The 23,037-nt window shown below is 41.7% G+C and overlaps 1 protein-coding gene across 2 annotated transcripts in view; it reads left to right on the top strand.

The window, feature by feature from the left end:
- NEDD9 (neural precursor cell expressed, developmentally down-regulated 9) overlaps nucleotides 1–23,037 on the top strand; it is a 393,338-nt gene that overhangs the window by 323,710 nt on the left and 46,591 nt on the right. For both annotated transcript variants that reach the window (XM_029590663.1, XM_029590662.1), the window contains one exon: nucleotides 2,011–2,463. In XM_029590663.1, coding sequence (XP_029446523.1) covers nucleotides 2,011–2,463 — 453 coding nt within the window. The remainder of the gene's footprint in view (nucleotides 1–2,010; nucleotides 2,464–23,037) is intronic.

Here is a 23,037-nt window from a genome sequence, read left to right as displayed (position 1 = left end):
AGCAAACGTATTTTGTGTATCTTCCCTGGGACTTTGTCGGCTTTAATGCGCACAGCTGAGCGGATTTTAAAGCATGCTCCCGTGAAGGACATTCCCAGTTTTACCAGTTAGTTCACCAGTTTGCCCAGTCCGTCTCGAGGTCATCCAGACCCCCCCTCTGGTTCTTCAGCCTGCACTTCCCCCAGTTGATCCAGATCGCTCACCCAGTCGTTTTAGGCCTAAACAGAGATTTCATGCAAACATACACCTCATCAGGAGCAAAAGCAAACGTGTGAGGCCAACAGCCCCCCCCCCCCCCGCGTGCTGCGGCCACCAGCTTCAAGTCACGGATTTGGGATCGGAACTGTTGGCCCCATTCCGGAATGCCCCTTTTTCTTTCTTTTGCTCGAGCACGTGCTTATATGTGCATAATGTGCAACTTTTAAATACGCCTTGCTGACGCGCAACCCAGAATCTTGCATAGATAGGGCTTTTAGCGCAAGCAATGCATTGCTTTTAGAATTCACCCAATAATCTCTTGTGAAATCTCTCTCTCCTTCACGATTATGTACACTTGTGCCACAGAAATGGCTGCACACCTCCAGATATCCCCCTTGTTGCTCTGTTTTCTGTTTCTTTTTCGATTTCTATACCATGCTTCACCAAGGACTCCTGGAACCCACAGCGGTGGGTGGCCAAATCCGGTCCTCGAGAGCCACAAACAGGCCAGATTTTCCAGATATCCACAATGAATATGCATGAGAGAGATTTGCCTGCACTGCCTCCATAGTATGCAAATCTATCTCATGCATATTCATTGTGGATGTTCTGAAAATTAGGCGGCCTGTTTGTGGCTCTCTCGAGGACTGGAGTATTAATTCAAGTTACATCAATAAAAAGTAACAATTTGAAATAAGCAAACAATACAAATTACATGACCATAAAATACATAATTTGAATGGTGGCTTGTATTTTGCATTGTGAAACATACTCAGGCTTGCCTGGGAGATATTTGGTTCTATAGCGATTTGTTCCCATGCCTAATATTTGTTTTACATATCCCTGAATTAGGGTTGCCCAGCTTACCCCAGATCAGCTGAACAGATGGATCCAGTCCTGGCTTTTGCCTCATGCATGAAATTGTAGTTGTGATTTTATTAATGAAATTAATGGGATAGTCGGAAGGCCAACCTCCTCTGTGCCATGGGGCAGAAGCCGGATGGGATCAAACAATTTAGCTGACCCCAGGGTTATGGAGGCAATCCTACCCTGAATCTGATGAAACTTTCTGCAGAAACGCGACTACCGTGGAAGTTCCTGGTATGTTGCCCTGACAAGGGTGAAGGTGCTAAATTCCTAATTAAAACTTTTTTTTTTTTTTACTTTCCAGTCCTACATAGTACAAAATGAGCACATTAAGCAGTAGAGCTAGTGTTTCAGTGTTGTTGATACTTTGGTTGTCCATCTGCAAGCTCTTCTCTGAAGAATATTGTAAACAGTTGGATATATATATTTTCATGATGTGTCTGTACGTGTTCAAAAATCATCCTCTGATCGCTTCTTAATGTCTACTCTGAACCTCCATGCATCAGCGTCATTAAAGCACGGCAAAGAAAAACCTTTTGCATCAGTATTTGTCTTTTGCGTATCCAGGAGGAATTGACGTGTTGATCAGAAGTGTATTGTTCTAATTTTTCCCTGTTGCGTTGGCTGTCTTTCACTTCAGAAACCTTGCCAGAAAAGCATGGCAATCAAAAAGCAGCTTATTCTCCGAATCAGTTCTCTGGAAAGTGAATGCGCATGAACGCTGCGGTTTTCAAATGAGCAAAAAATAAATAAAAAATGGTATAGCAGCATTTCAAAAGCTCAGATATTAGTGATCAGAGACACGATACGAGCTAATGATTATTTATTTCTTTTCTTCGTGCAGATTATTTTGTACAGCAAAGTTCACCCACGTGGTATTACATAAACAGCAAAATATCATTGCCCTTTTTTTCTAACTCATCTCTTTAATTGCTTTTCCTCTAGAATCTTATGGCAAGAGCCTTGTATGACAACGTCCCGGAGTGTGCAGAGGAGCTGGCCTTCCGGAAGGGGGACATTTTGACAGTAATAGAACAAAACACCGAGGGACTGGAAGGATGGTGGCTCTGCTCTTTGCACGGCCGACAGGGCATTGCTCCGGGCAACCGTTTGAAACTTCTCATTGGTCCGGCAGTGGATAGCTCACCGAGCCAGGACATGTCTGTTGCCAGTCCAGCGACCGTGCCACAAGCCTTCCATCAGCAGCAAGTGTACCAAGTGCCAAGCTCCCAGCCCTCTTATCGAGACCCGGCCTATCACGTCCCACCTTCACACCTGAATCAGGGAATCTACCAGGTGCCGACGGGCCACAGCCTACCGGGACAAGATGTGTACCAAGTGCCGCCATCCGCACACAGGTGTCTGTGGGGCATGGACAGTTCTCCTGTAAGCAACAAGGTGTGTATTTTTAATTCATTTCTTCCAAGGCAACTATCTACAACATTTGTGTAAAGCTAGAATTCCCAGAGTCAAATTCTCGCATGCTTGATTCAGGCTTGTCATCCCTCAGAGGCGGATAAAAATTACTATTGTTGTATTTGGGGAGCAATATGGCTGTGAAGGACTTTGGATAAAAGTGCTGTACAACATGCAAATATTATTGTTATTTTAAATATTTAGATCCGGTTTCCTGGATTGCAGCAAATGGAACTCTCCCCATTAAAAAATACATCAGATTGCTTTTGAAAAGAAATTAATGCAGTTTGTTTGGGGGGGGAGGGGGCTTATGTTTGCTCTGCGTCCCTTTTTTAGACTGATTGGGCTGTGGTGCGTGGGCCCTTAACTGAGTCTCCAGAATTTGCAGTGCGAGGCAGCAGAGCTGTTTTCTCCCTTTTGCTAAGATGCAGGGTTTTAATTACTGAATTGGCCCCAAGGAAACCTGGATTCTTTGCAGGATGTGACACTTCTTTGCCCAACTTAAGACGTATCCAAAGATGACATTTTATATGAGTTTTAGAGACTGAAAAGCTCAGTGGTGGGCCAACTCTGGTCCCCAAAAGCCACAAAAAGGCCTGGATTTCCGGATCTCCATAAAGAATATACATCAGATGAATGTGCATGCAGAGGAGGCCGTTCATGCAAATGTGTCTCATGCATATTTGCTGTGCATATTCTGAAAATAAGATCTGTCTGTGGCTGTAGCAGATCAGAGTTGCTCAATTCTGACATTGCTCCTTATTTCAGGAGGTGGGACCCATCTGATCCCAAAAGCCCAGGTGCGATATCATTGGTGGATACTTCTTTCATTGGGCTGCTTAAAGTTATCACAAACCCGCAGAAAATAATGTTGATAAGAAACATTAGTCTTAAGGCACGGATGAAAGGGGTGGTAGCTAAGAGCTCATGTTTAGCTAGCTTTATGGACTTTAATGCGTTGCTGGCGAGCGTTGCACCTGTCGTCATCACCGGTATTTTTTTTTCTCTCAGACATCACATGCAGGATTACAGCTAGCATTAGCTTCGTGTCCCTGTGCCTTCTGGTTCCACCTGCATTTCACTCGGTAGCTTTAGTGCCCATGAGCCAGACATCGCCTCTGAACTAGTGGCGTTCGACAAGAGCATCGTGGCATTCAAATTGCCAAACCGGGCCAGACCAAGGCTCTTCTAGCCCAGCACCCTGCCTCCCTGAGCGCAAGCGGCGGACGCTCAGGGGGAAGGCATGTAAGAAACAGGGGACGTGTACAGCTGCCGATCATCCTTCATACCAGTTCCAGTTTCCAATGATGGTTTAGGGGCGGCAATAGCGCGGTAACAATGCCACATAATCTTGAATCTAACGCGGCACATAACGGAGCAAGTGAAGACGGTTGGCTGCTTGGAAAATGATAAATAGTAGGTACTGGTAGTGTGGCGACATCGATTTGTGCGGGCATGCAGTAGAAGGCTTCGTGAGTACTGTGCCACCTCGCCACATTAATTCAACAGATCTGCCGTGCCAATCACCCGAGCAAGACCTTGTAAAGTTTTAATCAAGATTTAGAATTCCAGGAAGGAAGAAAAGAGGAAGGAACAGCGCCGGCGAGTGCTGGTGTGATTATAAAAGTTGTTATTTTCTCAGGTGGCAGAGTAACTCGTGACCCAGTTACCGTGTCAGGGACTTCTGACCCACTTAAAAAAAGGTCTCCTCCCCTGAGCATGCTCCCCCCCCCCCCCCCCCCCCCCCCTCATAGGAACAAGACGTGTTGCTGTTGTTCCAGCGCTATGCAAGAGGACGAACCAAGCACCAGTGAAGCTCATTTATTTGCAAACTGTTTTGGGACGAAAGAGCAGTCACTTAATATTAAACTATGACTGTCTTATTTGGTGTGTCGCTATTTTTAGAAAGAACAAAATCAGCAGAAATGGTATGGCTCTGTGCCAAAGAGTAACAAAAAGTTACTGAAACTTGCAGTCAGTTCAAGAAAAAAAAAAAAGTAGTTACTGGCTTAGTTGCTTAGAAAAGTGATTTTTGAGCAAAGTAAACAGCAACTTACTACAGCCAGGCAGAGTCTGGCACTTCGCTTACCCGCTGCCAGGCGGGCTTAGAAAAGGAGACGTGAATCAGCGGCCCTGAAGGTTTGGCATTCCTGTCCCTTTACAGCCCTGAAGATATATTTATTGGCTTCCCTTCTGAGCCTGGTCAAAGTGAGCTAGCCTTCCCTTTTAAAAAAACAAACAAAAAACCCCTTTTTTAAGACACAGAATGATTGCAGATCCATAGCAGAAGTAGCGTCAGACCTTGCACACCCAGCATGGCTTCAGTGTGTCCCCTTAGCATTGGTCAGCATTCTCTTCCAGGCTCGACATGCCAATGGCATTTACGTGTCGGACCTGTCAAGAGTGGAAGAATGGGACGGCCCTACTTCCCCCCCCAAAGCCGCAAGGGGTCCACCTGCTGTGGAGCAGCTGAAAGGTGAGGATGGAAAGGGCTCGCCGGAACGCTTATCATTGAATTCTTAAGCTTAAGATCCCGTTTAGTTCCATATAAGTACGTTTCCACGATGTGCGCTAATGTGGAACAGACGCAGAGAGGACAGAGCAGGAAATGCTTGGCTGGAAGTTATTGCAGTTAAAACTTTCATCACAGTTTATATTGGCAGGAAGGTCAGACGTTTTCCTTTCTAGACTGAAACATTTTTGGGGTTTTTTTTCATTTTCCAACCTTACAAATATTTCATTTAGCTCATCTGTCTGCCTGCCTACATTTTTTTTTCTTTGGCAATAACACATTACCAGAAAATCAAGACTCTCTTTCATTCTACAAAAATGTAGGTATTTTGTTAGCATAGAAAAAAAAGGATTATCTATTATTTATATATATATATATATATATATATATAGCAATCAAAAAATGTTGGCAATATCGTCTCTAGTGCTATGACTAGCAATATACCAAAAAAAAACCCTTACATTGACAAATGTATGGGAGACAACTAGCACTTTTGTGATTTCAAAAATTTCAAAATACGATGTTACTTAAAAAGAATCATTTCTTTATTGAAAGCTTAATCACCTGTCACTATTACACATATTAGATTTTCAACATATCACAAGATACATACACACTAAAATTTGCATAGAGTCCACTAAAGTATATCCCTCACTTCTCTCCTACTTCTTGCCTCAACCTTACCCTAGACGGACCTTGTACCTCCTGATCCCATTGATGTTAATTTGGGTCTTTGTGGGCGAATACACCTCTTACATCAAAAACCTTATATATTTTTCTTAGATGATAACCCTATATCTTTCCGAAAATTATGTATCCTTGGTGTATTCCATTCAACCAGTTCTTTTATCCATCCCGACAAGGACCTCGTTTCGCCACTGCTGGCTTCTTCAGGGGAATATTCTTGTTAAGACCCAACATCAAGAAATACCCACGCTGAGGAGATTTGTACGGTGGTAAAACGTAAAAGACTAGTAGATCACGATTGAGAAAGTTTGGGTCAATGAATGAATATATCTGAGGGGGTATCCAAGCGTGGACTGGCCGCTCTAACGTGGAGAGGAGGAGTATAAAAGGGGTAGACCGGCGGTATAAGCCTCAGTAGGAGACGTTGAGGAGACATGTATGGTGGTAAAATGAACAAGACTAGTAGATAACGGCCGAGATAGTTTGGGTCAACGTTTGAACATATCCGAGTGGGTATATATTGTTCACCGTGCGATTTAAGGAGCAAGTTTGAAGATCGGTGGTATGGCGACTCCATTTTTTAAAGCGGTCATTGTTTGAAAAAGGTGTGGTGTGAGACGAGGAAGATCCAGGAAGTGGAATTTTTGGTCAATACAAAGGGAGCTGGGCTTCTGACAGAGCGGAGAGGATAACACTCATATTCGGGAGTTTTTTCATGACAAACAACGGGAGCCATTGAGCCGGAGTGAATTGAGTGTGTTGTGTCTGAGTCCGCTCCTTCACTTTTAGACACGAGTGGTGGGAGCCATGGGTATTTCTTGATGTTGGGTCTTAACAAGAATATTCCCCTGAAGAAGCCAGCATTGGCGAAACGAGGTCCTTGTCGGGATGGATAAAAGAACTGGTTGAATGGAATACACCAAGGATACATAATTTTCGGAAAGATATAGGGTTATCATCTAAGAAAAATATATAAGGTTTTTGATGTAAGAGGTGTATTCGCCCACAAAGACCCAAATTAACATCAATGGGATCAGGAGGTACAAGGTCCGTCTAGGGTAAGGTTGAGGCAAGAAGTAGGAGAGAAGTGAGGGATATACTTTAGTGGACTCTATGCAAATTTTAGTGTGTATGTATCTTGTGATATGTTGAAAATCTAATATGTGTAATAGTGACAGGTGATTAAGCTTTCAATAAAGAAATGATTCTTTTTAAGTAACATCGTATTTTGAAATTTTTGAAATCACAAAAGTGCTAGTTGTCTCCCATACATTTGTCAATGTAAGGGGGGTTTTTTGGTGTATATATATATATATCTATATATATATATATATATATATATATATATATATATAAATAACATTATCTGATTTGAAAAAAATTACCATGCTAAATATATAGTTCCCAGCAAATGAGACATTAAAACCTTTCTGATCTCTTTATTAGTGCAAATGCCTCTAGCAGGCTTGAGCATCTGTTTCTCTCTTTCACTCATCTTGCACTGACTGGGCTGACAGAACAGCCTAATTTGCTTCACAGCTTTATACCCAAGACTAGAAGGTGTTGGTCAAAAAGTATTCCACCTATATGGCAGTGATAGCAGCTGTGCCGCTTGCTGGCAGCAAGTTTCAAATCCACCACAAGTAACAGCCACTGGTGTGTTTGCTGTAATATGGTTTTCGTTTTAGATGAGAAATAACAGAACTAAAATCATCGCCTGATAAATTCACCAGGACTTGAATAAGTGGCCAGTAAGCACGGAGCAAGTCTTGGGTACAGTTTGGTTGCCAGCCCAAGCTGCAGGTTGCCCTGCTTCCTTTAGTGTGTAGGTCACGTTGGCCATTTTTTGGCACGTTAAGAACAAATCTGCTGACACTAAAGTAGAGATGATCACAGTTAGTGACTGAGATCCTAAACCAGTGGTTGATCAACTCTCTGATTAACCTCTGAACCAGTTGGGTTTTCAGGTTCTCAACCGTGCATATGCATGAGATCAATTTGCATATACTTGGTGTCCAATGTGAGCAACTATATTTCATGCACTGCATGCTAGCAACATCCCTGAAGGAATGGGCTAGCCAGTCTTCCCCTGGAATTATCTCAGAATTTGTAGCTTGCAAGACTCTCTGAGTCCTTTTCACAGCTGTCTTAGTCCTGGGTTCCAGGGATTCTCCTCATAGCCCCACCCACCAGTGAGATCAGCTGAGTTGGGAGGCCTTGATGAGCTGTCACGGACACCAGAGGCATCGCGCCAGCAGTGTCGTACTGAAAGGGCATACCCTTTTGTGCACCCCTTCATACATAACTGAGTAGCTGAAGCTTTGTGGTGGATTTACCAATATTTGTCCCCTTAATTGCAATGTTTCAGCTTTGAGATCTGCTTCCCCTTCCGCTAGAGTCCGAGGAGACTCCGTGGGATAACTATCAGCATTCTAGGGTGGTGCTACTTATGAGTGGCAGTGGATAATTTGTTTAGAATGTCTTTATTTTGACAGGACTCCAGTGGTTTGGGGGAGGGAAAGGTATGGGTTGGTGGGTGGAAATAAACATGGATTGAGTAGGCGTGATAGAGAGGAGGAAGAGCTGTTGGATCCCTTGCGAGCTGAGAAGGAACCAATATGACTGCCAGGCCTTTTGAGATGATTACGCAGATCTGGGTTAAAACCAGGTTAGGGGTGGGAATATGGTCCAGTACATGCAAGAATGAATAATGAAAGTCAAACCATCATGGATTTAGTAAAAGCAGAGTCTACTGATTTTGTATTTAGTAAAGAAACATGGATTAAAGCACATGATTCTTTGACCTCAGGCCTGTTCTGTCCCCTGGGTCTAATGATTTGTTCTCTTGGAGGCGGAGGTTTGCCTGTGGTGTATCAGAACAAACTGCAGGTAAAACAAGTCAGTTTGGGACAAGTTACTGACAGTGAAACATTCTGGTTTATTGTAGATGGCCCCTGTAAAAGTCTCATGACCACTTGTCTACTGTCCTCCACCACTGCAGAACTCCTCCTCGGCGGTGTCACTGGAGATTATCTTAACATTTGTCCTTGAGACTAGTATATTAGTGGTATTAGGGGAATTTAATTTTCATTGAAACAAGGGAAGTCTGCATAATGTGGTATTCTGGAAAGATGCTATGATGCTGTTGGGATTGACCAAGTCCATGGTGGGTTCCCCATGAGGGCCATACCGTGGATTTGCTATTTTCTAATGGATGTGTATTAGGCAGTGTTCAGCTAACCCCATTCTCTTGGCGTGACCATTTGCTGGTCAAGTATTCTCTTCTGCTTCTGACCAAGGTTATACTTCGTAGGACAGTTTTTAGGAAACTTTGTCATCTGGAACAGTTAAATCCATTTGAGTTTTTCAATCGATTAAATATTCCAGCAAGAGGAACCAACTATGGAGGTTCTGATATCCAGTTAGAATACTGAAATGGTAAGGGTTTTGGGTCCTATAGCTCCAGAAAAAAAACCCACTAGCTACTAGTAATAGACGGATGCCTTGGTTTCAGAAGCTCCATTTTCACTTAAACAGGAATCCAGGAGGGTATAGCAGGTTTGGATTAAGTTCAGGTTACTGGCAGATAGCTGGTAATGTAGAATTCTAAACAGTATAATAAGGAAATAGCTAAGGCTAAATGTAGTTATTACTCCTCCCTGATTTCTGGCTCATGAAACCCCTACCAAGGAACTCTTTGCCTTTCAAATGAATTTTCAAAGGAGTTAAGCATGTAAATGTAACATGATATTGTAGCAATTTTCAAAAGCCATTTACCTGCATTAAGTATACTTAATGCAGGTAAAACCTATTGTCAACTCAGTGACATATATTGTAGCAAGTTTCAAAAACCCACTTACATGGGTAAAGTGAATTTGCACATATAAAACCCAGTTTTGAGTGGGTAAATGCTTTTGAAAATCAGGCTCATTGTGAATAGTCTGACAATGCACAGTTAGAGTCAGCTGATTAGTTTTAATTTGTGAGAATTTGGAGATCATTTTCAAAAAGATTTACCCACTTAAAACTGGGTTTTACACATGTAAATGCACTTTATGCATGTAAGTGGGCTTTTGAAAATTGCTTAGTGCAGTTAGTATAGTTGTGTTTAAAAAAGGATTGGATAGGTTCTTGGAGGAGAAGTCCATTACCTGCTATTAATTAAGTAGACTTAGAAAATAGCCACTGCTATTACCAGCAACAGTAACATGGACTAGGCTTAGATTTTGGGAACTTGTCAGGTTCTTATGGCCTGGTTTTGCCACTGTTGGAAACAGGATGCTGGGCTTGATGGATCCTTGGTCTGACCCAGTATGGCATTTTCTTATGTTCGTATGCTACAATATATGCCATTGAATTGTCCATAGGTTTTACCCACGTTAAGAGCATTTAACACGAGTAAATGTTTTTGAAAATTGCTACAATAGTATATTACATTTGCATGTGTAGCTTCTTTGCAAATTACCTCCTTCGTGATTTTCTTTTCAAGTAAGGTTTGCCTACTTCACACTGAGCTGATTGGGGCTGAGCATTAGGCACCAAGGCTCATGGAGGGTTGTAGAGTTTAGTGTCAAGGCTTATACATACATAGAAACATACATAGAAATGATGGCAGAAGAAGACCAAATGGCCCAACCAGTCTGCCCAGCAAGCTTTCACACTTTTTTTTTCTCTCATACTTATCTGTTACTCTTGGCTCTTAGTAACCTTTTTTATTCTATTTCCCTTCCACCCCCACCATTAATGTAGAGAGCATTGTTGGAACTGCATCTAAGTGAAATAGCTTAATTAGTTAGGGGTATTAACCACCACAATAAGCAAGCTACACCCATGCTTATCTGTTTATCCAGACTATGTAATTCAGTCCTTGTTGGTTTTGCCTGAATATAGATCCACGTTTCTTCATTCCCTCCTGCCATTGAAGCAGAGAGCCATGCTGGCTATTCATTGAACGTGAAGTATCAGTCTTGCTCCCCTGCCATTGAAGCGGAGGGCTATGCTGGATATGTGTGAAGTGTCAAACTTCCTCCCCTGCCGTTGAAGCAGAAAGCTATGCTGGCTTTGCATTGAAAGTGCAGTGTCAGCTTTCTCTCTTGCTATTGAAGCAGTGAGCTATGCTGGATATGCATTGAAAGTGAAGTATCAGGCTTATTTGGTTTGGGGTAGTAACCGCCGTAACAAGCAAGCTACTCCCCGTTTTTTTGTGAATGCAAATCCTTTTTTCCACATTTCCTCATTGCCACTGAAGCTTAGAGCAATGTTGGAGTCGCATTAACCATGTGTATGTTTATTGAATAAGGGTATTATCAATGAGCCTGAGCAGGTGGTGAGAGTTCCAGCCATTGACAGAGAAAGAGATAGTGAATTTTGGATCTGGAATTGGATCCTCTGCTCCTTCTCTGGATCTAGTAACCCCTGTGGTACTAGAGTTAGTCAGAGGTGGGCTATTTATTTATTTATTTATTTATTATTATTTAACGGTTTTATATACCGACATTCATCAATGATATCACATCGGTTCACAGCGAAACAAGAAACTAGTGCCTGTGGCGGCGCTTTACATCGAACAATGGCTGGGACATATTGCCATATTGAATGGCTGGGACATATTGCCAAAAATGACTCGTTGGAGGAGAGCTCAATGCCTACTTTTTTTGAAACAGGCTGCTGTTCGCCGACTTACAAAAAAGTAGTTTTTGAATGCTGATAACCTGAAAATTTCCATCCAATTTCTAATGCTCCCTTCTTAGCAAAGCTTACTGAGAAAGTTGTCCTGACACAATTATTGAGGAGTACTTGGATCTATATCATTCGGGGTTTCGTCCTTGACATAGTACTAAGACTTTGCTGATTGGGCTCTTAAACAAGTTACTATGAGCCGATCTGATGGTGGTGTTCCTCGATTTCTTGGCGGCCATGAATTTAGTAGACCGTTGACTGTTGCTGTTGAAACTCTTAGAATTTGGGATATCTGGCATGGTATTACAGTGGTTTTCTTCTTCTTTGGGTGATTTGGACTCAATTCGTGGCGATGAGAGAACGCTGTTAATTTTTCTCCCTCTGTCATACAAGGTCCCCCAGGGGGTCTTTGTGTCCCTAGTGTAGTTTTGTTCCTGCAGTCCCTTGCCATGTGATTAGGCAGATAGGTGAAAGAGTGCATTGTATACATGGTTGATGTCCAACTACATGGGAGTCTGGTGTTAGATTAGATAGGGGTGGGGATAATATGAATGCATGTTTGGCAGAAGTCTGGGATTGGAATGGGGCAAATAATGAAGGCTAAACCCTGGGAAATCAGAGGTGCTGATTATTTGAAAATATCCCCTATCTGTGGATATAGTCTAGCTTTCTTTAAATGGGACTACTGAGTATTAAGAAAAAGACACTCAACTTGAGTATGTGTCTGGAGGCAAACCTGAGCTTTTCTTTACATATCTCAAAGGTCACTGCATTTTTCCCCCCTTTGCTTGATTTGTATGCTTAAGCCTTGGTTTACACAGAACTAACTACCTTGGTCCATGTTGCTGTTAACACCTGGCATGGATTATTGCAGTGTTTTATTTGTGGGTCTGCCCAAGAAAGACCAGAGGCATTTGCAATTGATTCAAAATTCTGCAGCTTGGCCGTTGGTAGACTGCAGCCCCTGGAATCACATGACTCCACATTTGTGATCATTACATTGACTTCCCATATAGATCTAGCTCAATTTTGAAAATCTTTGCCTGACATTTAAGGCATTACTTGGCTCTGGGCTGGTTTTTTTCAGGGATCATAGGGTGAGTGTCAGCTGATCATCCCAGGCCCAGGCTACATCCAATACTTATAGGTGGGGGAGTATTTTGTACTTTCGGACATGTTAAGCTTCTTATATAGGAATGGAATGAAAACCATCGCTGACCGGGCCATTTTGGCAAACACTTATCCTATATTATTCTTGTCCTTTCTTGTTAAAGTAATGGAATCTTCTGTACTGCACCAGTTGACTGAGTTTATTGATGACCATTTTGTTCTAGACCAATATCAGTTAGGCTTTAGGAAGTTTTTCAGCACTGAAACATTGCTGCTGTCTAGTTTTGATACAATTATCAGGGGATTCGACAGGAGAATAAACTATAAGACAATCCTTCTTGATATCTCAGCCACACATTGAACCACCAGATAGATACTAATTATGCGCTTACAAAACTTTGGGATCACTGTGTGTGGTTTTCATTTTATCTATCCAGTTCTCAGCAAATTAGAATTGGTAACTCACTTTCTAGCCGACATTCCATTTTATTTGGAGTGCCACCGGGTTTGGTCCTTTCTGCAACTCTATTAAATATTTACTTAACCCCCTTTTGTAAAATTCTGGCTTGCCTGGATGACATCCAGTTTTTGTGCCCCTTAAATCTTCTTAGTTCAAGATATGCGACCTTGTCATCTTGTGTCTTAAGTTTGTTAAAGGCTGGCTATTTTGCAGTAGACTTGCATTAAACATTGTTTAAGACTGAAGGGATCATCTTAAGTAGACTTCCTCTGTCTAATCCTCCTACTGTTCTCAAGTTTGAAGACCTTGAAATGCCTAGTTCACATGTGCTAAACCTTGGTGTGATCCTTGATGAGAGAACCTATCAATACACGCACAGATTAGATCAGTCGTGAAAACAACCTTTTATAAGCTTGAGTTCTGTGGAGATTAAAGCCTCTTTTGGAACCTCAGGACTTCTGTATAGTACTCCAGGCCCTTGCCCTGAATGGTGCTGACTACCTTAACTCTCTTTATGTTGATCTACCAGTGAATTCCTTGCACACCTTACAGATTGTTGAGAAAGCCGTTGCACGGGTCCTGACTGGTGCATCGATGCATGATCATATAATCCTTGTGTTACTATCTCTTTGTTGGGTCACTCACTGTTCAGTGGCTTGTGAAATTTAAACTGGCTATGTTGATACACAATTTACTGTATAGTAATTCCGCTTCTTGTGTCAATGCTGTGCTGCGAATTCATAAACCTTCACAACCACTTTGTTCCACCAATAAGGGTCTTTTAGATGTTCCCTCCTCAAAGCTGGCACATGTTGAATTGACTCTTGATCATGCCTTTTCTGTGGTAGGTCTGCTGTTTTGGAACTGTCTAAGCAGACACATGAAGTCAGAAATGTATTAAGAAGTGTATTTCAGAAAACTTTGAAATCTTTTTTGATTAAGCAAGCATTTGACATGGCCTCCCTAGAGTGACTCATATGTTGTAACCTTGCGACATGACTGGCTTGTCTTTCTGTTCATTTATTGTTTGATATTATGTATGTATGTATGCTTTTTTTGTTCTCCACTGTGAACATGTTTTGGATGTGCATGAAATATACATCCTTTTAAATAACTAAATTTGCATTTTGTATGTTATTGTCTATTACAGCTGACTATTTGCATTCCTGTTTATGCTGTGATTTTATGTTAGGAATATGATTTTTATGTAGTATCATTCCTTGAGCGCTTCCAAGTGAGATGACATGTAATTAAAAAGTTTTAAACAGAGGTCACGTGATGACATGAAGGAGTGCAGCTGTATAGTGCGTGCTCTCCGGGGGCCTTCCTGCAACTTTTCATTACAATTGGGTGTCTGAAATTTATTTTCCCCGCCACGGTTTACTGCTGTTGCTCCTCATCCGAGTGCTGCCTCCCGAGTGCTCTGCTCTTGTCCGCAATATGTCGACGCAGACAGCTGAGAGAGAGAAACTTTCCAAGATGGCGCCCGGGGAGAGGAAGACGACGCAGTGGCTCACACATCAGAGCCATTGGGCTCCCCTTCTGCAGTGGTGACAGTAGTGATCGCGGCCCTAGTGGGCCATTTTAATGCCCTTTCCCAACAAATAGAAGGGCTGGATGCTAAGCTTACCAACTATGGCCAGTGCATCCAGGAGGCCGAGCAATGGGTCTCTGATGTGGAGGATAAAGTGCTGCACCTAGAAGCTGAGCTACAAAGCCTGCATAAAAGCCACACTCTTCTCCTTAATAAAGCGGACGACTTAGAAAATCGTTCTCGGAAGAATAATCTTCGGCTGGTGGGTATTCTTGAGAATATTCCTGATTCCACCTTGGGGGCAAAGTTGGAAGAGTGGCTTGTCTCCCCACTGGGCCTTTCTGGAGCTCATGGGCCGCTGCAGACAGAATGGACTCATCAGTTGTGATTGCTTTCCCAGAACCAGAACCAACCACGCGTTATCTTCCAAGTTTTGAACTTTGTACACAAAGTGGACATACTACGTGCTTATCGTAAGATGCAGCCTCTTCTTTATGATGGTAATAAGGTTTTAATATTTCAGGATTACTCTCAGGCAGTGACAAAGAGGCATACATCTTTCTCATCTGTGTGTGCACAACTGATTCAGAAAAACAAACCGGAAACTGATCCAATATTGCAGTAGCGACCAAGACAAGGGGGATCAGTGAACACCAGGAGTTCTTTATTCTGCACACAACATCATAAAAAGCCTGACTCAGGCCGAGTTTCGCTCTATGAGCTGCTTCAGGGGCTGACAGAACAAAACAAATATAATCACATGTAAAAACATGTAAATGTGAATAAAAACATATACACCAAACATAAATAATGAAATTATATAAAATAAAATCAAAAACCACAAACATAATTATTGATGCTAGACAATGCTTAATGATAAAAATATAACATGGTCTAATTGGTTAACTAAACAACATCACTCCCTATGTATTACTTTTTATGTAAAACTATTTCAGTATAACTCCATATATGCCTGTATCTGTATTCATCTATTAATCCATATATGATTAAACAACTTTGAAATACCTATTACGTGTAATGCTGGTGGTTTGTCTCCATACAGCAGTTGAGCCTCTTAAGAAATGCTTAAACAAATACGGTCAAGACAAAAACAGTGAGAAATATTGTAACCACGTGTTGAAACAAAATAACACGGGTGTCTGCCTAGCATTGCAATATAATTAAAGTGCTAACATGCAGACAGAACTTGATGTAAAACAAAACTCAGAGATGGAGCCTAAAAAATAGACAATTAACCTACTAGGTCTACATAAGACTTGGAAGCAATAAGGGTGCCATCATGATGAATTGTAGAAGCTGGTGCACTAAAAATACAACATAAGGAATAACTAAAAAATATATAAATATGGCATTAAAAATGAGTTAAGCCAAATCATTAAAAAATTAAAAATAGAAGCTTAAACGCTGTCATATGAATTTTAGACGCCCTCCCGCTGAATTTTAACCTTACCACCGCCTCTCAAATGCCGCGCTGAGTTTGACCCGCTGCATTTTAAAAACTAGTGCACTAAAGATCTAACATAGGAAATAACTAAAAACTTAAAAAATAAATAACCATAAAGGGATATGAGCCAAGTCATTTAAAATAGGAGCTTTAAAAGCTGTCATACTAAATTTAGAGAACCGCTGTCATACACCCTCTCGATGAATTTTAAACTCACCACCGCCGTTCAAATGCCGCCGCTTACACTTTAGCGACTAGCTCTGCTTAAACCGGGCAGGAATTCAGCCAATTAGGAAACAGTTTTCAGACAGTCAAAGCCATCATATTTACTGCCAGAAATACCGGGCTGCGCGCCAGGCTCACTCTTTAAACACTTCTTCCTTTTCGCGCCAATTTTTTTTAAAAACGCCGATACAGGCTGAAAGTACAGGAGACTTATCGCCGTGCATAAAAAATTGTAATTTAAAAAAATAAAATGATGAATACATAAAAGCGGCATAATTAAAAATATGAAATAGTATACAAAGATGATCAAATACTGATCAAATCCTGAATAAGTAGTTAAATAAAGAAAATAAAAACCTTTGTGTCTAGACAGCAAATTAAAAAGGTTCATTGATTACATTGGGTCCAAATGACTTGATAGTTTTAACCAAGAATTTAAAACTTTGTACACACAGTATTGGAGTGCAATAACTTAAAGGCTGATGAGTCCATGTAACTTAAAGATACCAGCTTATTAACTAAAAGTTATTAAAATAAAATATCATTAAAATGATGAAAAAATGAATCATTAAAATGATAAAATCCAGATAAATCAGAAGCCATGGCGATTGGCAATTGGGGTCCCAATGATTGGAGGAAGTGAGTTTCCCTTAGCCTGGGCTCCTCACCATATCAAATATTTGGGTATCTGGCTTACTAAAGATTTACATCTCTTGCATTCATTTAACATAGCTAAATTACATGCCTCAACAAAAGATGCTTTTCGACTCTTTATATTTTTCCCAAATAGCTGTATGCTATGTCTGTCCTCCCTCTGGTGTTAACGTCTAACAATGTGAAACGTTAGCGGTGTGAACTACGTTTCTTTCTCTGGAAAGGAGGTATGGCTAGAGTGCCCTTATCTCAGTTAATGGATTTGGGGAGACAGGAAGGGATGGGTTTTCCAGATATGAGGTCCTACAATCATTGTGCAAATTTAAAACCCCTGGGGGGACTGGCTTATGGACACTTCCTTTTACTCTGATATTCAGTATGAATCTGCTATTACACAGCCCTTACAACTTCATTTTGTGCTATATGCTGCTCTCTCCCAATTGCCACCCTATTTGAGAAAGCATGTTTAACTTCCACCCATAAAACTTGACAATAGATTACCTCCAAATTACCTGTCTCCACTTTTCTTCCGATAGTGGGTAATCTTAATTTTCAACTGGGGTGAACAGACGCATATCTATATCGCTCCATGGTGAGGCTGCACCTGGAATACTGTGTACAATTCTAGTCGCCGCATCTCAAAAAAGATATAGTTGCGATGGAGAAGGTACAGAGAAGGGCAAACAAAATGATAAAGGGGATGGAACAGCTCCCCTATGAGGAAAGGCTGAAGAGGTTAGGGCTGTTCAGCTTGGAGAAGAGACGGCTGAGGGGGGGATATAATAGAGGTCTTTAAGATCATGAGAGGTCTTAAGATCATGAGAGGTCTTGAATGAGTAGATGTGAATCGGTTATTTACACTTTCAAATAATAGAAGGACTAGGGGGCATTCCATGAAGTTAGCAAGTAGCACATTTAAGACTAATCAGAGAAAATTCTTTTTCACTCAACGCACAATAAAGCTCTGGAATTTGTTGCCAGAGGAGGTGGTTAGTGCAGTTAGTGTAGCTGGGTTCAAAAAAGGTTTGGATAAGTTCGTGGAGGAAAAGTCCATTAATGGCTATTAATCAAGTTTACTTAGGGAATAGCCACTGCTATTAATTGCATCAGTAGCAAGGGATCTTCTTGGTGTCTGAGTAATTGCCAGGTTCTTGTGGCCTGGTTTGGCCACTGTTGGAAACAGGATGCTGGGCTTGATGGACCCTTGGTCTGGGACAGCATGGCAATTTCTTATGTTCTTAAGGAGTGGGCCTCTAGAGGTTTCTTGGTTATTTCTCATTTTTTAGATGATGATGGGAAACTTTTCCCCCATAGCATTTTACCACAGAAGCTGAGGGACTGCCCAGTAGATGTTTGTAGTTACTTGCAGTTATGCCATTATGTAACCACACTTCCTTCCAATTTACGTGCTGAACCAGGTTGGGAATTGTTAGAGGACTCAAGTAGGCACTCCTTCTCCTTTTTTCATAAGTCTCTACGTCCAGAGCTTCCTGGGTTCTCGCTGGAGGGCTTGTGGACTATACAGCATATACAGCTTTCTTTCTCTAGGTTTACCTCCTGTTTTAGTTTTATTTCTAAAATCACACAGAATATGAAGCTGAGGGAAGTGCAATTTTAACTTCTTTCCAGGGCTTACATTTTGCAGCGCCAGGCATTCCTAGCTGGTTTGACTGATTCTGACTTATGTTTGAAATGTAAGGTGCAAGCTGCCACCTTGGGTCATTCCTTTTGGTCTTGTGTTAATATTCACAGATTTTGGGAACAAGTGTATCATTATGTTGAACATTGCTTACTCTGCTCCAGTCGCGATCTTTGGACTCTTGAATCTGGGATCCGGATACACGACAGTACAAAAATATTGGATTTCCAAGGGTTTTTTTTTTGGCAAGATCTACAGTTCTCCATCACCGGAGAAAAGACTATGACCTCCTTATTACATTCTGGAGGAACTCTATACATCATTTAATGCTGATGGAACTCATGATTGGTAAATGGGGGCCTTCCCAAAACAAAGCAGAAACAGTTGGACATTTGGTTACCTTATATTGACTCTTTACCTTCACGTACTCTGAGTATGATTTTGAATTCTTATTGATCCATGACTGGCTCTCTTTTTGCAATTTGTTTATAACCTTAGGATAGACGGGAGGGGGTTTTGGGGGTTTTTTGTGGGGGGGGGGGGGGGGTAGTATGTTTCCTCTGTTTACTCTATGATGTTCTCTGTTTATATGCCTTGGGTACCCAGGTGGGTTGTGTCATTAAGCTTTATTGTTCAATAAACAGATTAAACATAAAAAGTTTTAAACAACTACTTTGTGGATGTACAGAAAACTCATCTAGCTGTGGGGAATCACTAGGACAGGTTTAGGAATCATTGTTCAAAACCCTATCTGTAATCTGGGTGTTTGACCCCTGGCTGGTATTTATTAAATTGCAATCACAGTAGCACAAATCCAGGAAAACCAGGTTAATAATGACAAAGTCTCTGATCATTTTGAAGATTTTTGTCATTTGTATGCCAGCTCCTGTTTTTGGACATTACAATCCAATGAAACCTGCTGAGATTTCAGGCAAGGGATGTGCAGCACACATTCACACCATAATGAATTACATTGTAGACGAGCTCTGGGTATACTGTCTGCTCCAAGTCACTTTTTTTTTTTTTTTTTGCCAGTGCAGAAAAAGATAACCAAAGTTTAGGGTCTGGACAGTTAGCAAAATATTGAAAAACTGTAATTAATTCAAGCTGGAACCCATCCTTTGTTCTGATGCCAACCTGTGAGAGCTCATCCATTTGTTTCCAAAAAAAAATAGTGCTTATCAGTTCACTCTGAGCTCAGTGCTCCTTGGTCTTGGTCTTCCCACTACTGAATATCTTCTTTCTTGTTACACCTCTCCAAAATAGCACTGAGAAACTTGAATGTCCTATGTTGGTTGCATTGCTCTGTAACAGACATTGCAGAATCATAAGTGTTCCCAAGCAGTAGAAACGACTAATGAGATGCCTGGGAAATCTCCTCCTTTCCAAAACATGTTGTATAATTTAGTTTAAGCGAAAACATGTACACCTAGAAAGACAGGACATGCCTGTTTTTGCATCCGTGGTGTAACATTGAATTGATTTTAAGATAGTTTATGACAGACGCTTAACTTAGCAGCAGTATTTTACCAGTAGTGCTGTACCAGTTATTTTTTTCTTTTTTTTGGGGGGGGGGGGGAGGGGCAGTTGTTTATTTTTAATGTTTTTATGAATGTTTGATTAAGGTAAGTCGCCAAGAGCCTGGCACTAGGTGACAAATAAATAAATACCAGTGAAAGTTCCTGCCTTCTTTCTATTTTGCAGAAGGAAGATTTTTTTTGTATGCGATGTAAGAATTTGTGTACACACACACACAATTCTAATGAAGACAGAGAAATGAAACTTCACCTTTAGTCAACAGCCTTCAGAGTACAGACTTTTCTTTGCAGAAGGTTTACTCCCCTAGCTTTGGCAATGGACATTACTTCTTACAATTACAAAGTGGTGTATTCCATCATAAAAATCTTAAAACCCTCCCCATTTGTAAAAACTGAAAGAACAGAGTTAAAAACCTGAACAATTCATCAACCGCACTGCAATGGTGCAAAAAGATATCACTTTGCGTTTTGTAATTGACCTTTAGCTCATCGTCATATTCCAGAAAAAATAAAAACCACTCAGTTGCTCTTTTTAAGTGTTAATACACAAACCCTCACAATCCTACATAAAAGAACATTCTTATAAAGATATTAGTGTAAATAAGTCAAACAGCTTCAAGTTAAAGTGTTCACATTCTCCTTACTACAGATGTGCCTTTCTACAACTATTACACACACATGCAGGGCATACTAGACAAATATCAGTTTGTAATTGCATGGTATATTAAATATTAGTGGTGATAGTGTACCTTCTGGTTTTGGCTACAGTGGTCATTACATCATCAAGTCTCCATGGGGTTTGAATGGCAGGGCAGCCACTCTCCTCTGCCTCCCACACTGAAAGGTTCTCGGCCTCAGCCAGAAGGCCAAGAAGGGGCGGGGGAATCACCCTCAGCTCATGGAGCAGAGTCTGCACTTGGATCCTAGCCAGAAAGAGGCTGAGAGTGATGGAAATGCAGACAGTGTACACAGTGCCTCTAGACTGGGTCTTCACGAGCTTGACAGTATTCAGCTTTAAGGAGTTTTTGCTTTGAGTACATGGATGGAAAGCGCCTTAAGGCTGGGGCTTACAGGACCCGCTTTACTCAGGAGCAGGTCAACAAGTACTGACTGCTCACGTTCCCCCCCCCCCCCCCCAGACCTCATCGAGGTAACATGTCTTTTTCAGATTAAAAACAGAGCAGAATGCGGCACTGTGGTAGGTAATTATGGCGATGACATCACTCCAGAACGCAAAGTAGTTAGAACACTGCTGCATCAGCTCTCCTTTCCAAATGAAAATACCACTTTCCCCCCTTTTTTTTTTATTTTTGTTCAAATTGCTTTGGATTGCTTCAGTCTAGTATGATGGATGACTTAAAATACCCTTAATTGTCAAGGAGGTTTTCAGATCGGCATGTGCGGCTGTTCCAGCAAAGCCAGCGTGAGTCTCCCAGAAAACTCTTGACAACATAAATTCTTCTCTTCCAAGTATTTTCCAAACCAACCTAATCCTGACCTGCAGTCAGGCCTGCATGAAAAAAAAAAATAATCAAACAGCTTCTTATTTAGCAATTTTGTAGTATTTGCAATAATAGCAGTGGGGAAAAAAACTACTGAACAATAAAAAAAAAAATCAAAACAATTATGGAAACGGGAGGTAGTCTTATGCCGAAAGGGAACCAGACGATGCCGCTGGAAGGGGCAGGGAAGATGGGCAGCCACCCGGGGTGCTAGCATACTTCAGCGGGGAGTGGGGTGCTAGTGCTCCACTACTACAGCCCTGCAGTCTTAACATCCTCCTGCAGCCGCCTCATGAGAGGAAGGGGCATGGTCAGCTTCCTCATCAGAGGGTCCCGTCACTGCAGCTGGTTAGAAGTTTGGAGGGCTAAGCCTCCACCACCACCACAGTCAAACTTTGTTGAATAAATTATGAATGTACTGACATTATTTACTATCTGCAATACTACTGCATTCTCCATTGGACATCCAATGATTCTTCATCGTTCTTCCTGAAAGACAAGGATATTTCTGGATCCTGAACATGGGCCCTTGATGTGATGAATTGGCGTTAAAACCCTCTGCACTCCAGTTAAATCCTTCCCTGTATGGAAAGATATCCTGCAACCACAGTCTTTTCTGATGCTTCTTGCTGATTGATTTTGATAGCTACAGCGCTGGTGTCAAATGGAAGAAGCAAGGACGGCAAATACCACGGTGCCCAGGGATGTACGCTTAAAAACCAGGGGTGGTTGAAACTCTTCCTCTATAAATCTGAGGGTAAGGTTTGTAAAAATGCTAGTCTATGGTACTCTTTCGTAACATAGTAGATGATGGCAAAAAAAACCCTTAAATGTGAAAAGGTGAATTTTAAAAGCCCAACACGCGCAGTAATTAGGGGATGGGCAAATGTGACGGGCTTGCACGCACCGAGCGGATTTTTAAAAGCCGCCCAGATACACAAATAAATGCCGCTGCCCTCGCATCTCAGAAGTTTTCAAAAAGGGGTAGGTATGGGCATCTAGGGGAGTGAGACTGAGATGTGTGTGAGTAAATACATGAGCTGGTGTGCGCCAAGGCTCCCTTCTGCTATGGATGCTGCGTAAGTTATAAAATATAAAAAAAAAACCTAGGGCTTTAAGGATCTGGGCTAACTGGGGAGAGTGAAGGCTATTAAACTTAGGGAGGTTTGGACAAACTGGTTTGATTGGCAATGGCATCGGTATGAGCCCCTTTTAAAATCCCCCAGTTTACATGGCAGCAATGGCATTTGTGCCCACCTGCGTGCGCCCACTTCAAGCTTGGCACACGTGCGCGGGCAGCCAGGCTATTTTATAACACGTGCGCGTAGACCCCCCCCCCCCCCCCCCCCCAATCTGAAGCACCAGACCAGTCAACACGAGAGTGGAGCCTGTCAGGGAAAACGCCAGCATTTCTCCTGCAACTTTTAGAGATTACTGTACTTGCCGCCCGCCAGTGACTATATTAAGAGCGAAAAGAAAAACCCTTCGGTTCCAATCCCTTTGGGTGGCCCCATTACATAATTAACATGAACAACTGCTAACATTTAAAAC

This window comes from Rhinatrema bivittatum, chromosome 2, assembly GCF_901001135.1.
Source record: "Rhinatrema bivittatum chromosome 2, aRhiBiv1.1, whole genome shotgun sequence".
NCBI lineage: Eukaryota > Metazoa > Chordata > Amphibia > Gymnophiona > Rhinatrematidae > Rhinatrema > Rhinatrema bivittatum.
Note: the sequence above shows the minus strand (reverse complement) of the source record. Positions and strands in the feature narration are given on the sequence as shown.